Here is an 18,053-nt window from a genome sequence, read left to right on the forward strand (position 1 = left end):
TCACCATTATCCATTGATATACTTCAAGAATTTAAAAATATTCATTAAAATTTGTGCTTTTAAATATATTATTCCATAAGGCATATATGTTGTCGAAAACACATCTTTTATACTAATTGGTCATTCTCATTCTATTGGTGCTCTAAATTTTACCCTAAATTTATAGACATGTCGTATGATCTAATGTCAAGAATCAAAGTTCAATTAGACAAATCAAGTAAGAATTATAATCAACCTACAAGTAATTTAGGTCAAGTGATAAACTGGGTGCTAATCTTCCATTGCATTAGTTCCATCAAGCTTAGATGAGTGTTCCTTTAGGATTTTATGAGGCAATTAAGGATAAATGAGATATTTATGTTGGTTAAAAAGAGAAAACTTTTTGGCACCAATTTTTTTTAGTTTATTTAATCACTAATTATTTTAAGTTCTCTCTTGTCGATTGTTGAAGTGAACTATAACTTGCAAGCATGTTCATTATTGATTTAAAATAAGTTAAACTACAAAGAAATACAGAATTTACAAAATAAGCTTGTGGTCAATTATTTTTTAAACTAGTGTTCTAAATTAATAGATATTTTTAAAATATGAACAATAGAAATGTAAATCATTTGATTTATGAAGAAATAAAAAATAATAAAGAAAAATGCGAAACTATATAGATCTCTTGAAGCACTAGAAGTCTTTGTAAAACAAACCATTATATTCTAATTTCTTTCAAAGTACCCTTTTACAATATTAGTTACAAGACATAAACGACCTCATCTGTATCATGAGAGCTCATTATTGTTATTAAAATTAGTAAGATCGATCAATTTGATGGTCAACCTTACATATCAATCGATTATTCCATATTGTTATTAAAATCTCCCGTTCATATGATATATGAAGCCCATGGGAGAAAGGAAACCAGAACATCAATTCGAACTCCTTTTTCTCATTGTACTCTTGACATTAATATCTGTGTAAATCACAATAAAGCTCGTGTGGAGAAAGCATTTTCGGCAGATGAGGAACAGGGGAATTCGGAATTCTGAATGTGGAGAGATCTATCAATTTAGTGGGCGAGAGGGAAGAGTATTGTATTTCATTTGACTTTCCCCGACTTGGGGAACATCTTGATTATCCCCAAAATGGTCCTCTGGTAAATAGTAGCCAGTGATGGGGTGAGGCATCCAACTCCTCTGTCTACTCTTCTCCTCTGCCTCTTTCCCCTCCGCCTTCCTTTGCCCTGCTACGGCGCCGTATTCTCTCCTGCAAATCACAAACAAACAATATTAAAATTAACAAAACCCTTCATTTTGCACCAGAAACTTAGAAAAAAAATTAGAGGGAAATTAATGGAAATGTGAAGCCTTACCTGGCTATATTTGGAAACCCTAAAAGCCGAGAGAAAGCCTTGGAATCGAGCAGGGAGATAGATCTGGCCATGGCAACTTCCTCTGCTTTCTTGTTCGACAAAAGGCGCAGATAAATCTCAAATGGCTCTCGCTGAAATCACAATGGGGAAGGCAAATGGGCAGATTGAAAAACAATGGGGCCATGGACGGCTTAAATAGAATTTGCCGGTATTATTGAAATCGACATTCGAGTAGCAAAAGCGCCAGGTGGTAGTGTGGAAGGCGTCAAGGAAAGAGGAGGAGAAGATTGTAAGATTTTGGCTCACGTTTATTACGATTATTGTGACTTTTTCTGCCACTTGCGTTTCCCAGGTGAAGTAGCTTTCGTGAAGGAAGTTGGCAGGAAATACAAATTGGGGCAACACTTTTGATGGCCCCTGTGAAAACGTACGCAACTAGCGAGGATTTGAAGGAAGTGCTGCTGTTACTTGTTTCTGTCTCATCATTGTTCTTTTGACCTGATCTTGGCGTGTATATTGGTCCCCACTAAGTTCCACATACAATGCACTAAGTTATGAGGAGTATTTTAAATAAAAAATTTACAAACGCCGAAAATATTTTGTTTTTTTCCAGATATTTTGTGAATGTAAAAAAATTGGCCTTTCGGTCTCGAAAGTGCATTTTCTATGGAGGATACTTGTTTTTGTATTATATAAGTTTGGAGCAAAATAGTAATGAAGATTTTTTAAGGTAGAATGAAAGATCTGAAAATTTTGGAATATATTTTTTTTTGATGGAGATTCAACAATTTTCACCTAGCTTCTTTGGTTAAGAACTAAGGACTGAGGGGGTATCAATTCTTGCCAAATTCGTCCGAGGCACGATCTTGGCCTCATCCCTTTTAAATGGTTGATCACTGGTGGATTCTTTGTGAACCTTTTAACTTCCCCAGTAGACCAAGGGCCCTTTGCCAATTTTGGAATATTATAGGGCGGTCAAACTTAAAACCAAATAAAGCTTATCAAAATTGTTTGGAAGTGATATTGAGGCCAAGCAGGGTTGTTCTTTATTCCCTACATTATCTGGGATGTATACTAGAGGAATGACTAGACAAGTTTGGTAGTAGTGGGGTCTATTTAATCAGCTATGTAATAAAGTTGTTCCTATATGCAAATGACCTTATTTTAAAGGCAAAAACAAAATAATATTTGAAGTAACACTTGAAAGTCCTAGAGTTAATGTTATGAGGCAAAGATGCAGGTGAACACAAACAAAACAAAGGTCGCGATCTTTACCTTGAAGAGAAAGAAAGTTCATAAAGAATACATCTTTAAAGACAACCTTTTGCAAGTGTTCAGTGAATATAAATACCAAGGTCTTGATTCCCACAATAAACTTAGTTGGGAAACATGGAGATCGAAAAGGTTACAGGGAGGATGGAAAGCATTACACTCACTACAAAACATATGTAAAAATGTCAAGGTAAGAGACAAGGAAATTAGGAAAACTTTTTTTGAGCTTCTAGCAGTGTTAATTGGGCTACATGACTATGAGGTATGAGGTGTTAGCACTTCAACTCGTAAATAGAAACATGTGGAGAGACCACACAAATATTTTATCGCAACTAGCCTTAAGGTTAACTCGTCTATTCCATATGACATTTTCTTGGCGGAGGCTAGGACTTTTCCTATTGAAATGATAATTATGTATCGATTTGTAGTTGTATATTTATTCTCTTCATCTAATTACTTATTAATAGTTTCTAGCTTTTTAAAATAGTTATTCTCAAATTGTTCTTGGTTTGTTACTAACTCTAGAATTGATAGTTTTTATTATTTATAAACCTTTTTTTAATAGAGACATTCGTTTATTTAGAAAAAATAGGTATTACAAGCATTTTTTTTAGTCTTCATTATATGAACAGGAAGTTATAGCAAGTTTATGTGGGCCTAGGTGATTGAGGGGTGAATCAGGAACCAATGAAACTTTAACTTCTATTCACCAATTAATCCTTCATAAGCTATTCTAAACTAATTGCATGCATGAAAGATTGAGAGCAATAAAACATTTATAACACTTGACACAATATTTGGTAACCCACAAACCTTCCAAATAGAAAGTAAAACTAGAGTGAGGATGATACCCACAAGCTTTATGACTGCAATATAAAGTTGGCCTGTTAAGGCTTACAATTGATCACTTTCGGATAATTAGTATTAAACCATTCATGAAATTAAATATTATCATCATCATTTGATAATAACTATTAATTACTAATTAAAATATTTATTATCTTATTTATAAAATAATATATTTACATTATATTATTAATAATAATAAACATTAAAAATATACAATATAGTAATTATATATTAAACTAATAATATTATGTACTATTTAAATTTAAATAAAATATATTATAAAATATTTATTAAATTATTATATATTTCATAATTTTAAATATATAAAAAAACTTAAAAAACAAATCCAATGTGATTTCATCACATGCACTCGTAAAGTGGGGTACAACTAAAGCCATGTTGCCCAAGGACAACGTACGTTGCCTTGGTAGCGCACCTATCCTTTGGACAATTGCTGCCAATGCTAGCGAGGGGTGGGAGATGGGGTCCCCCCCTTGCCTCCAAAAATATTAAATTTCATTTTGTATTTTAAAAAAAAACTACCATTTCATTAAAATAATTGAATTCCAAGCCCCCCCACCCCCCTCAATATTTAAGATTTCAATTTTCACTTTATATTATGTATAAATTTATAATTATCACAGTAATTACTGTGATAATTATATTTTTTATATATGTATATATTTTTTTGATAAGTTTTCCAATATAAACCTGATATAGAAACCTAGATCAAACAGTTATAATCTATAAAACAAAATTGGTTTTCTTTTCAAAACCCACATCCCAATTAAAAAAAATCCATTTATGAATCCCCAATTCATCAAACAAGGGTTTCAAAACTAAATTCATTCACAGATGTTTTCAAGAAACGAACAGTAATAATTTCAACACGAGGGTTTCAAATTTCCAATTTACATACAAATGATCTCAAAATAAAGAACAATAATATCATGAATACGGGTTTCAAACTCAATTCAATTATAAAACAGGTTCACAAACACGAAGAAGACAGAGAAATCAAGAACAAGCAACTACTCCACAAACCCATAAGATCCTACTTGGATTTGATGCTAAAACAAGGAATGCACAAAACACACAAGAATTTCATTCCTTTCAAAAACTCTCTTCCCGAAAATCTGCTCCTCTAAACCTATCTCATTGCAAAATGAGCTCTAAATCTCTGATAAAGAATTCTCCCCTAAATTTAGAGCTTTGATTATGCAATCACGTGAAAAGACTCGATGATCTTTAACTTTTATTATATTTTAATTTCATGCACAAACTTTATGCAAATTAATTAAGATAAACTTTATTAAATTAATCTCTCTCTCTCTCTCTCTCTCTCTCTCTCTCTCTCTCTCTCTCTCTAATTAATCATGAGACGCTTTTAATATAATATTTATTAAATTTAACTAATAATATTATTTAGAGTTTATTATTAAAATAAAACCCCTAAATAAATTATTATTAAATTCAATAAATTTAAAATGTCAAAATTAGAATTTAATTAATCTTTTAAATTTAGTTCTTTTATTTAATTAATTTTAAAATTAATTAGATATAATTTAAAAATAAAATTTCCTTATAAAATTTCCATTAAAATAAATCATTAAATCATCTTTTAATTTGATTTAATTATAACATAAAATCATCACAGAACCACAAGACCGAATACGAAAACCCATCATAAAGTACAAAATACCAAAACAAACTCTAGAGTCAAAATCACAAATTCACGTCACTTGACAAATTTAGAAAGGTGAAACTAACTTAGATACTTGTCCTATTTTCTAAGACAATTGGCTTACGTTAGGATTTGGACTCAAGAGTTATGTCTCCACTTATACCATTAAAATAATATGATAGAGTATGCTCATCTTGGCAATTCAGGGAAGTCGATACCTAGTACCTTCAATTTGCATAAAATCCACACGTGTGCAAACATATATATTCTAAACTAAGTAGGAAATGGCAGGAAGTGGTGCATCGTGTAGATCCCGACTATTAGCTGACTATGACTCCCTTCCTCAACCACATCAGAAATATCATACATAAAATAAAACAGACAAGTACAACATACACATGCAAGTATGGAGTAAGTAACCATAAGAACTGCACATAAATCATACATCTAACTATCATTATGAAATAATTGAAAGTCACTAAATGACATATATGTACCATCATCAAAGCATAATCATGAATAACTAAAATAACTAAGTAACTCATCACATAAATCAACTAAGCATGAAATAACATTTAATAATCTAGAAATCAAATGTCGCTAATCATCAAGCATAAACATAAAGCTAGCCTAAAAGAGTTTGACAATAATAACCGAAAAGAAAACTAGGGGTAGGCATTACATGGATCACAGAAGATATATTACATATATACCAATCCAAATAATTACCTTCTGGAGTCGGCTACAACACCAAATTCAAAAAATCTTCACTAAGTCGGCTTACTATTGTAACTCAGGTTCTGAAGACCAATCGGGTGATATTTTGACACTCGGCAACATTGTCAACTCGACAAGCTCTGGCACTTAGTTGACACTAGTGCTCGGTCCACATTGATCACTTAGGAGTAGGCATGAACTCGATTAGCATTTGGTGACTCCAAACACTAGAGAACTTGGTAGACATTGAAGGGCTTGGTTGACACTATGGCTCAGTTGACACTACAACTCGGTCAACACTACCTTCCTTCTACTTGGTTAACATGACTAACTCAGTAGACACTGTTAGCTCGGTTAACACTACATTCCTTCTGCTTGGTTAACATGACTAACTCGATAGGCACTGTTAGCTCGGTTAACACTACATCTTGCTTGATTTATACTGCAAAGCTCAGTAGATTCTATGAAGCTTAGTAGCAATGTAGCCAATCAAACTAATTAAGTTTTTAGTCACTAATTAACAAATGATTTGACCATCGGGTCACCAATCTCTCCCTTTGGCATTAGTGACAAAAACACTTATCATACCAAAATTTTGAATACTCAAAATATAAGTCAAAACTCCCCCTATCAATATGCTTAGGTATGCAACTCAATTTTGACTATTGTGTTGACAACTTGGTAAATACTGACTTTGTTTTGGATTTTCAAAATTAATTTTGTATCTTTGTTGTACATAACTGCATTTCCCACTTTCTGTATTTCCCTTTGGATGCCCTTCCATATATACATATGTGTGATAATATGATAATAACTATTTCCCCCCTTGATTTTGACACAAGTGCCAAAAATGTATATCTACAAGGTAATACCAAAACTTGAAAGGAAATCACTATGTACCTTCAAAATTATGGACATGGTTTTATCCCAATTCTCTTGCAAAACTTTGGAAGCATGCAAAGCTATCTGCATTTCAGCTAATAATTCCATCATGTGATCAACACTTGAAAAGTTGTTGTCATGGATTAATATTTTGCATGCACATTATGTTTTTGCATTACATCCATGTTGGGAATTATCACATTCTAAATATCTTCTAGTGTAGCTCTTTTTATGGCTTCTTCCCTAAACAATTCTGCTTGTAAGTCTGTCAGATTCTTGATCTTCATAGAATGTGCAAAGGTAGTGCTAGGGTCAAGTGACAACCAGTGTGCACTTGCCTTTAGATCAACATCGATTTTTGACAACTTCTCCTTTATTTCCTTTGTAAAATTGGCAGTGTCACTTAACTTTACAAATAATGAAACAACATTATTAATAGAATTTTAAAAATTTACAAGAATAGTGGACAATTCCTCTTGATCAATGGCAATTTTCTGTGCCACTTTCTCCAAAACTTTGTTTTCAAATTTCCTTTCTGCCCTCTATAGAAGTTTTTCCTATCCACTCAATTATTCATTAAACTTGTGCACAATTTCAACAAGTTAATCCAATATAGGTTGCTTCTCATCAACCTCTATTCTTAGTGCATCAAAAAATATACCCTTAATGTCTTCAAGCACTTAACTTCTCATCTTTTTTTCAGCTCTAAGCTTCTGATGTCTTGCCCTTTTCTTCCAAAGATCTCCTAGAGTGTCCATTTGATCAAGAGTTATATTGGGGCGACTTGGCGAGTGGTATTAGAGAGCCGACGTGGTGAGGCGACTCGGCAAGAGATTCCAATTTGGTATGACTATGTCTTCCTCTAGATCAATCTCATCATTGGCATCTTCTACCTCTCTACCCTTTTCTTTCTAAAGAGTAGAAGGAATAATTTCTTTCCCTTTACTCAAATCCTCTATGCTTGGTTGAGGCTTAACCTCAACTATCATTGTACTTATTGTTAAAACACTAGAAGCAAGAATAGTATCAATTATAAGAGAAACAACAATAATAGTAGGAATAATCACAATACCTTGTTGAGACTCAGTCTGGCCTGTTGCTATGAAGAGTGAAGCCTACTGCTCAATAGATGAAGTGGTGGAAACATCACTCATCATTGCACTCGGTAAAACAACTCCAACAATCAATTGGGTTCTTGATGTAACTATGTTTACCGTAATTTATTGTGACTTGGTAACAACCTTCTCTGAGTTATATGACACTAAGGCTTTCCTCAGAGAGTGAGGAAGGGAGGCCATTACCTCTACTACTATCTTCTCAAGATCAAAATCTTAGATATCCCAAATCTCAGTTAGATCCTCACTGATTGTATGATCATCCACATCTTCTTCATCATCTTTCTCATCATCATCTTCCTTATCATCAACATCATCTACTTGTACAACCTCTTCAGTAGGTTTCACAACATGCAATCCATAGATTTTCTTCCATGTATTTGTATTTTATTTGCACCATAACATCAAATATCTTTTGACAAAATTAGGAATGCATTGAACTTGGGAATTAGTTTATGTTCATTCTTTCTTGATGCTTCCTTCACTTCCTTGTTTGAAAGATCTGGCATAACCTTTCTTAAGGTTTGTTCCCTAATATCTTTAGCAATATTTACTACATTTTCCCATTGATGTGAAACAACCTTCAGTAAGATGTCAAGAACTTGTTTCATCAGTTCTTCTAGAGAGTACTTCAACTTAGCCATTTTAGCCACTAGGGCTTCTTTAATCTTCTTTTCCTCTTCTTTACTCCTTGTCTCATACTTAAGAAATTTAAATTCAATCATACCTCCACCATATTGCATTCTTCTTAGTATTTCCTCAAAAGTGGGAGCAAACCTTCTGAAGGTTACTTTCTTCTCTTCTTCATCTTCCTCTTCATCCTACAATTTGAGTTTCTTCCTTGATTTGGCAGGTCTCCTTGTGAATGAAGCAGGTGAGGACTTGGTTGGTTTCTTTATTATAACCTTCTCCTTTTTCTTGGGAAACTCTTCTTCTTTTGCATGTGCCTCTTCTCCTTCCTCTTCTTCAACATCATCACCTTTTCCTTTTGTTAGCAGAAGAGGGGAACGAGATTTCTTGTTCTTCTTTTTAATTTTCTCAACCTATTTTCTTCCTCTTTTCAAAGCCCGGGGAAGTTTAGTTTCCAAAGAAATTCTTGTCTTAGCATCTTCATAGGTACCAAAATATGGTACCTTGGGGTCCACTGGCTCATTGACAAGATCCTCAATGATACCTATTGTGTCATAAATGTTTACCTCATATCCAAGAGGATTTACCCATGCTATTCCTAGCCTAACTGCCTAATTATGCACCTTGTCACAATCCACAAGGAAACACATATCTTGTTCATAGTCATCAACTAGCTTCTTGGGTATTTTGAATATGCTCTGCATTTTTTCCTTGAATATCTTAAAATATGCATCCATGATGCCCTCAAAATTGTCTCCCATTTTAGCTATAAAATCATTAATATGATATACAATAGATATGTCCTTCTTCCATACCATAGTGCCTTTGGAAGAGAAGAATTTTTGAATATAAAAGAATAGACATGTTAAAAGTGAGGTAAACTTACACGATTTTTTTTTAGATGCTCGGATGCTCTCCATATTCTTGCTTAGCTGGTTTAGTTGCAACTCGACAAGGTCAAATGATAGATTTTCTTGACCACTTTGTATGCTAAGTCCATAGCTTCACACAAAATATTGTTTAGTTTGCTGGAATTATAAATTTTGTGAGAAATCTGATGGATTCCAAACTTGATTTCCATGTCTATAATGATATTCATCTTCATACCTCTGCCATCTCACTCAACAAAAGTCTTCTTTGCTAGTTCAACCCAACATAGGGTTTTTGTTGTCTTTTTTTTGCTGAGCATCGACAACCTAGTAACCCTATGAATAATTCTGTTTGTTATCCAAATAGGTTGATCAAGCCAAAATTACATGTTGTGGACAAGACTTAGGATAAATCTAATCCATTTGATTTGGAAATCCCTCGACATATGTAAAATGTGAGTTAAACCCTTTGTTTCCAAATGCTTATGCTTGGGTTTTAGGCTTCCAACTAGAGATAATGCCTCATATGCTTGATTCATCTCAAAAGTACCCAACTCTAGAATTAAAAAATGATAGAATGACCTAATGTTGTGAATCAAGAGCACCTTCAAAGGGATTTGTGAATGAGCTCTAACTGGATCTAGTTCCTTCGCGATTGTTGGACATAGTTTGAACATTGGGGTTCTATGTTCAACACCTCTAATCAACATCTTGGAACCTTCTTCACTTTTTTTTTGGATGAAGATGCCATTACACTTGGTAACTGATTGATAAAACCTTTGACAACTTTGTACTAAATCACTCTTAATTGCTCAGGGGGTTCAAGAATGCTCTGCTCTATTTTCTCTAAAATTCGCGGTGAAGAATAAACTTTTCAATTTCACCTTTTAACCAAAAATTGTCTTCAAGAAACCATTAATGCATCATACAATAGATAGCTCAGTGACAAACTATTCAACTTGGCAGTCATAAGATACTTAGTTAAGTCCATCAATTTGGTATGCACCATCAACACTTGGTTTGAAATCTGAACTGGCCATCTATATCTAAGCATGATTAGGTTTGGCAACCCCACCTTGCTAGGTAAGTTCTTGCAACCTGACCTTTATTGGTAAGGTTTTGAGACATTACTTCAACTATTATATAACTTGATGATCCCAGTGTATTTGAAATACTAATTTGGATCTTCTTTCTTGATGACTAGAACTGCTATGAGATGATTCCTTTGAATCATAATTCTAGTGATCTCCATGGATAACTAGTTTGAAATGGTTAAGTCACCCAAATCATTGACTTGGGTGTCAACATTTTTAGGACTTTGATTTTTATTCTCTAGAGATTTGTTTATCCATTGCTGCCTCATTTGACTTCTAATATTACCAACCTTTGCTTTCTTCTCATCTTCAACTTTACTTTAGTTCATGCAATTTCTAGCTAGATGTCCAAGTTCTATACATATATAACATCTCTTTGTAGGGTCTTTCTTCCTCATGTGATTTATTATGCAATTTGGTCCAATATGACCATGCTCACCACATAACTGACATTTACACTATGTGTTATAATCCCAACCAAAGATAGCTTTCACAATTTGTTCTATTGGATTTTATTTCTTGGTCTTACATTATGAAGATTTGTGCCCTTATTTATTGCAATTGAAACATTTTCCTTCTAACTTAGATTTCTCTATGCATACACTTGCTCTGTTTCCTGGCTTGTTACAACTATAATATTTTCCACTGAATTTTTATTTCCCATTGCTCTAGCACTTGTTTGATGTATGCCCTATCTTTCCACAATGATTACAAGTAGGTCTTTTGTTCTTTTGAGCTCATTGCTGAGATAATTCACCTTCATCTTCATAGCCTAATGCTTCTTTACCTTTGTGTCTAAATTGAGTTTCCATGTCTAATTGATTCATGTTTTCTTAAGATTTCATTATCCTCTCATTGGTTTTCTTTTCTATGTTGAGATCATTCTACAATCTTTCATTCTCTCTACAATCTTTCATTCTCTGTCCTCAAGTTGATAAGCTCTTGATTTGCAAAATTGATTTGATTGATCAAATATGCTTGCTAAAGAGATAGGTGATGGATTTCCTTTTCCTTTTCTTTTATCCTTTCAATTAGAAATATTTTCTCTTCATTAGCTTTGTCCTTTTGTTCCATGTCTTCACACAATTTGGCTGATTGAATTTCTTGTTCTCTTTTTATCTTTCTGACTTCTTCATGAAGAGTAAGATTCTTTTCAAGTAGATCCTTGATTGTTGCATCATCTTCATTTGAAATTTTTTCTTGGAAAATGTCTTCAATTCTTTCTTCAATGTAGAGATTGTTATTCATCTATGCTGCTAGGTCTTTTCTTCTTTTCAAAGATTGAGAGAGTTACTCCTTCATTTTCTTGAATTGATCCATGGCCAATTGCAGATCCAACTTTTCATTCTCAGTAGCTTTCTCTAGTCTATACACTTCCATTGCCTCTGATATTTTCTAAAGCTGCTAAACTTCTGATGTGAGAACCAATAGCTTTGATACCAATTGTTGTAAATGTATGTGGGCCCAGGTGACTGAGAGGGTGGCAGGGTGAATCAAGAACCAATAAAACTTTAACTTCTATTCGTCAATTAATACTTCATAAGCTATCCTGATCTAATTGCATGCATGAAAGACTGAGAGAAATAAAGCATTCATAACTCTTGGCACAATATTTGGTAACCTAGAAACCTTTCAAATAGAAAGTAAAACTAGGGTGGGGATGATACCTTCAAGCTTTATGAATGTAGTATAAAGTTGGCCTATTAAGGCTTACAATTGATCACTTCTAGTGATCTTCCCTATTAGGAGAAATAAGGATTGTTAGGTCCACCTTGTGAAAGGATTTATACAATTCAATGAAGTATGCACTTAGTTAGGAGATTGAACATAAGATTGTTAAGTCCACCTTGGTAGAGGATTTGACTGGTGTACCTGTTAGGATGAACCGATAGTTGATCTTTGTTTTGCAACTTGGTTTTTTGTATGAGATTTCTTTGATGTAAAATGATCACCTTTATATAATAGATGAGACTATTTTTTCTTATACTTGTTGTAGTCTTTGTCTTCTTATTCGTATTGATTCTTCTTCTTACTTGTTACATGTTAACATTTGGATTACACAAGATATATTACATATATACCAATCCAAATAATTACCTTTTGGAGTTGGCTACAACACCAATTTCAAACAATCTTCACTAAGTCGGCTTACTACTATAACTCAGGTTCTTAAGATGACTTGGGCGATATTCCAACACTCAGAAAACTACCAAATTAGCAAGCTTTGGCACTTGGTTGACACTGGTGCTCTATTCACATTGATCACTCAGGAGTAGGCATGAAGTCAGTTAGCATTTGGTGACTCGGCAAACACTGGAGAATCGGTAGACACTGAAGGGCTGGATTGATACTATAGCTCGGTCAACACTACCTTCCTTTTGCTTGGTTAACACAACTAACTTGGTAGACATTGATAGCTCGGTTAACACTACATTCCTTCTGCTTGATTTACACAGATAACTTGGTTAACACTACATCCTACTTGTTTTACACTGCAAAAAACTCGGTAGACTATGTGAAACTCAGTACAATTTAGCCAATCAAATTGATTAAGCATTTAGTCACTAACTAAAAAATGATTTGACCATTAGGTCAATAGTTTATTAATCAATATATAATTATAAAAGGAAAATATGCATTTATAATGTATGCTTTTTTTTTGTATATATAATATATTTTGACATTATCACTTTTAAGGTTCAATTTAATGTTGTGTAATGATACATATTTCTAGTAAGAAGTTTCTTTGCCCATTTTTAATGAGCTTTTATCGTCAACTAGGTCTCATTTTAAGAAATATTTCTTGTACAAGATTGTTTGGAAAATTGCATTCCCTTCTCCCAAAATTCAAATTTCCACATTTCAAAACTAACAATTTAAAGACCATTTCCATTACCTATTGGTATATTTGCCAAGAGTTGAAAAATATATATTCCAATTTGTGTATTTAAATGAGTTATCTCATAACACATGCATTTTGTTAAAAATACTTATTTTGTTGTAATAATTAGCTAGTATTATTTTATTGCTACTTTAAATTCTGCCCTAAAATGATTCACATGTCCTATGAACTAATGTCAATCATAATTGGGTTGGACAATCAAAAAAGAATCATAATCAACCTACAAGTCATTTGAGCCAACTAATAAAGTTACTTTTAAATTATTGATACAATAAAAGATGCCTTTACAATAAATATCACCTCATTATGTAACAAGATTGCAATGCTCGTCTTAACATAATGATTAACACTTGTGCATTTTGTCCTACATGTCAAGTATTCCAATTATTATTCTCTCAATTTTTTTAAAAAGGTAGTCTTAGGAGAACTAAGAAGATTTGAAAAGACAAAATAAGATATAAACACATAAAATAATATGTGACCCATCATATCCATGCTTTGTTGCAATGTAGACTAATTCCTACTTTCTTTGTGATTTTGGTTCACCAAGGGTTTCTAATTGGTGATATACATATTTATTAGACATGCTCATTGCAAATAACTTGTCTAGTTCAAAATAGAGCTTTTTGAAACACATTCTTTGGACTCGCCCTTGTCTTCAAGATGCTTGGGAGATTATTTTTGGTCCCTTATTTCATTTTGATCCAATATTTTTCACTAATAGATTGCTTTGTTTGTGTATACAATCTTGTGGCCTAGCAACATTTCTAGAATTTAACAATTCTTTCAAACCTCTATTTTGTTTTAGCTCTTCAAAGGAAGAAATATTTATTTTGTAAGTTGAAGCTCTTGCTTATTATTTGTGTTTACTAAGAGATATTATGTTATTGCCTCTATTATTATTCTAATTTTTGGATTCAAGCATAAGTGGAAGTAATGCTAGAATTTCACATCTTTTAAGACATTTTCAACCATTAGAGGAGAGCTTATTGTACAATGAGGAGAGTTTTACCTAATGTTATTACTGACACATTATTATTATTGATTCCTCACACATGGATCAAATTGTGCATAAATTTGTATTTCATTATCTCATCCTTGGTATAGGGTGTTGGAAATATAAGAGGAGTAACTGAGAGGGGAGGGGTGAATCAATTACCATAAAAGCAAATCCAAGATTTCTTAAGATGTCAATACAATTCAAAACCAAACTTTTCTGAAATTGAAATGTTGTTGTAACTTGGTTAACATAGGAACACTCGATTAACACTGAGAATTACTGTCACTCGACAAATACTGAAATAATTGCTTCTTAAGATGTTTAGTGTGATTGACGTTAATTAAATTAGTTGTAGAATCATAAAGAAAATAACATGAACACAAGAGACACCAAGATTTAACATGGAAACCCAATTTGGGAAAAAATGACCAATTACAATTAGTTATTTTTTTTCACTCTTCTGAAGTGATCCTTGTTAGGAGCCAACCCTTAATGCTGATGCAACTATATTTTATAATTTTAGATCTTTGTTCTGGATTGAATACTTGATCCTCCTTGATCAAAATTTTCTTTGTAGCTTGGCCAACTCGGATACTTTGATATCCTTCCAATTCACTTCCTTGATTTATCTTTTCAATCCTATGCTTCTTCTCTAATTCAATCCTCAACTTGACCTTATACTTATATGTTTTACCTTGTCAAGTTGGCTTGAATATAATTTCAAACAAATGAAATTCATCCCATGAGTTGGCTAACTAATCGAAATAAACTGATACAAGAAAATTCCAACTTGGTCAACACTAACTCAGAAATGAATTTCCTTCAAACTTCCTTTGGTAACTAAGCGAGATTGGTTAAAACTCATTCCATGCCATATTTTCTTTGGTAACCGAATGAGCTTGGTTAACACTAGTTCCATGTAGACTTTCCTTAGGTGACTGAGTGAGCTTGACATACATTGATTGCTCATAATATACTTGATATTTGTGTAACATCAAAGACAACATACAATTGAATTATTATATCCAAAAATATCCCTCTTTGGTATTTATGGTAACACAACATGTCATGATACATAAAAATTTCCAAGAAAAATAGAAGTAAGGATAATATCCTTAGTTTCATTCTAATTCTCATCCATGAGAACTCCCTCTATCATCAATCTCTAATTGCAATGACTATAATATCTCCTTCTGAGAACAAACTCTCCCTCTTTTATATCAAATTAAAATTTCTAATATGACAAATTCTGCCTCTTTGACATCTCAAATATAAAAAAGAAATTCCCTGATATATCATAGGAAACTCTCCCTCTTTGACATCTTATGTCAAAGACAACAATAAATGTTGTTTCCATGTACCTGATGTACAAATTCATATGTAATATGCTCTAATAATGCTACATCAACTTGTCTGATCTTCAACATACTTGGTTGATGCATCACTAAAATATGATTAGTGAGCTTCAAATGAGGGAATGACCCCTAGCTCACCTCTTATATACAAAAGTACATCCTTGGGCAATGGCTTGGTGAATATGCCTACAATTTGTTCTTTTGTATTCACATATTCCTATTGAGAGATTATTGGAAGCATGAATACTGATGATATTCCTATGGGGGAGTATTGTAGATATACTACTATGATGATATGTTACATTCATGATTGAGTTTTTCATTGATATCAACATAGCAGTTTCTTGTGGTATATGATAGAAGAATATCTAGTACAGATGACTAGTTGAGTATTCTAACTATCTAAGGTTATGGGAGATACTTCTGAGTATCTAGTATATGCAGTTAACATCAAAAGAAGAAATGATAAGTCTGGAAGAAGTTATGTAAGTTTTGATGATGTATGTTCTGAGATAGGGTTTACAAAGGCATGTTTTGGTAAACTTGTTATTTCTCTTAGCAGAGTTGTTATTTTGAGAATTGAGGTTGTTGATATAAAGAAGACATGTTGATGATGATGTGGCTAAGATTTTTTGTCCTAATATTATGTGTACAAAAAATTATTCAAGTTGCAAGTCAGAAGATTAATGTTATCACTAAGTGTAACATGTTCTTAATGTGGTCTTACAATGATTAATTGAGAAGGTCTAATCGCCGACTCAAGGAATTGTTTTATGGACTCGGTATAAAAGAAGGATATTTTCCTTTATCACTAGCATACAAGATGGTATGGAATTGTATGGATGTGAAGTATTGTAAGTAGTAGAGAGAGTGGAATGTGAAGTTGAGTAGAGCACAACAGAAGTGAAGGAAACTTCATTACCCAGGTTTTGCTTAGTGATCCAAGGTTTGATATTTTGATCCAAGGTTTGTGACTTGGTCTACAAGGCTTAAAAATGATTGGTTTAGTTGATAGAACAAAAGAATGAAGAACATAATAGTAAACTACATGTTTGAGTAGTGAGCTCTTCTTGTAGTTGAAATTGTATGTTTGGACATTGGGCTCATCTTGCACACATAGTACCACAACTCCTAACAAGGTTGGCATAACTCCTAATAGGGATTCAAAGTCTCCTAATAAGGACTCATATGTACACAATGTTGTAATATATTCCTAACAGGGTCCATCCTCTAACAAGGAATATTTATATTAGTACATCATCTTGTGGGCATCATTCCCACTGGGGTTTTCCCTCTGATCAAGGGTTTCCCTAGTCAACGTATCTAGTGTAATTGTTTATGTGCATCATTTTATGGTTATTGTTTACTTTGGTTGAATGGTTAAGTTTTTTTGAAGAAGATAAATGTTTTAATTATCAGATAACTGATTCACCCTCCCTCCCCCCTCTTAGTTATCTTGGTGGAATATCATTTCTAAAAATTGGTATCAGAGCATCAAGTCCTTGAAGAAAAAGTTTAACAACTTTGAGAGATCCATGGTGAACATGTTCATGAAAGATAGTTTGAAGTTTGATGGAACAAATTATGACAGATGGAGGGAAAAGATGAAGACACATCTTTTGTGTATGGGTTTGGGATATTGCACCTTGACAAAATTAGCGAAGACAATCATTAAAAAGGATTTGGAAAATTGTACTGAGAATGAAAGAGATCCTTTTATATGTGACATGAGAGCTAGATAAGCACTATTGACTACACTTCCTGAAATTGATTACTTCACATTTGATTTGGAAAGCTTTGTAAACTAGTTTTGAAGGTGATGCACATTCTAAGAAGTTGAGGCTACAAAGTTAGATTTGTGCATTTCAAGATGCTAAAATGATGGAAGATGAATTTGTAAGAACATATGTAGGTAGGATATCATAAATTACTATAGGTATTAAATCTCAAGGAGGAACCAAAGAAGATGATGAGGTTATGTTGAAGATATTGAAGACTCTAACACCACTATTTAAGTCAGCAGTTCAGATGATATCGTTGTTGATATCTTGTACCAAATATTTCACAAAGGAGTCATTGCTAGGAAGACTTGAAGCAATTGAGAATGAGCTTAGACAGTTTGGAGAATTGACCAGAATAGAGACAACTTTCAATGCCTTGAATATTCAACCTAATTGATCAAGGAGCACAAGTGCTAGAGGAGATTTTTGCTAGCAGTAGTAGATCTGAGGAAGATAGAAAAATTGGAGAAGGAGTAGCCCTTCTGGTAAGAAGAGAAAAAGGAGGTAAGAAAATCTTTAAATGCTGGACTTGTGATGAATATG

General features: G+C 33.1%; 1 protein-coding gene across 1 annotated transcript; it reads right to left on the bottom strand.

The window, feature by feature from the left end:
- Window positions 1–684: 684 nt before the first annotated feature.
- LOC149572575 (uncharacterized) lies at window positions 685–1,686 on the bottom strand. The gene is made up of 2 exons (XM_089813673.1): window positions 1,361–1,686; window positions 685–1,254 (listed from the first exon to the last, which is right to left on the bottom strand). The coding sequence occupies exons 1-2, from the start codon at window positions 1,429–1,431 to the stop codon at window positions 1,053–1,055; spliced, it is 273 nt and encodes a 90-aa protein (XP_089669799.1). The 5' UTR covers window positions 1,432–1,686; the 3' UTR covers window positions 685–1,052.
- Window positions 1,687–18,053: the final 16,367 nt, after the last annotated feature.

The sequence above is a fragment of the Cupressus sempervirens genome, chromosome 2, assembly GCF_028749045.1.
Source record: "Cupressus sempervirens isolate cs-2001-9-10 chromosome 2, ASM2874904v1, whole genome shotgun sequence".
NCBI classification, from domain to species: domain Eukaryota; kingdom Viridiplantae; phylum Streptophyta; class Pinopsida; order Cupressales; family Cupressaceae; genus Cupressus; species Cupressus sempervirens.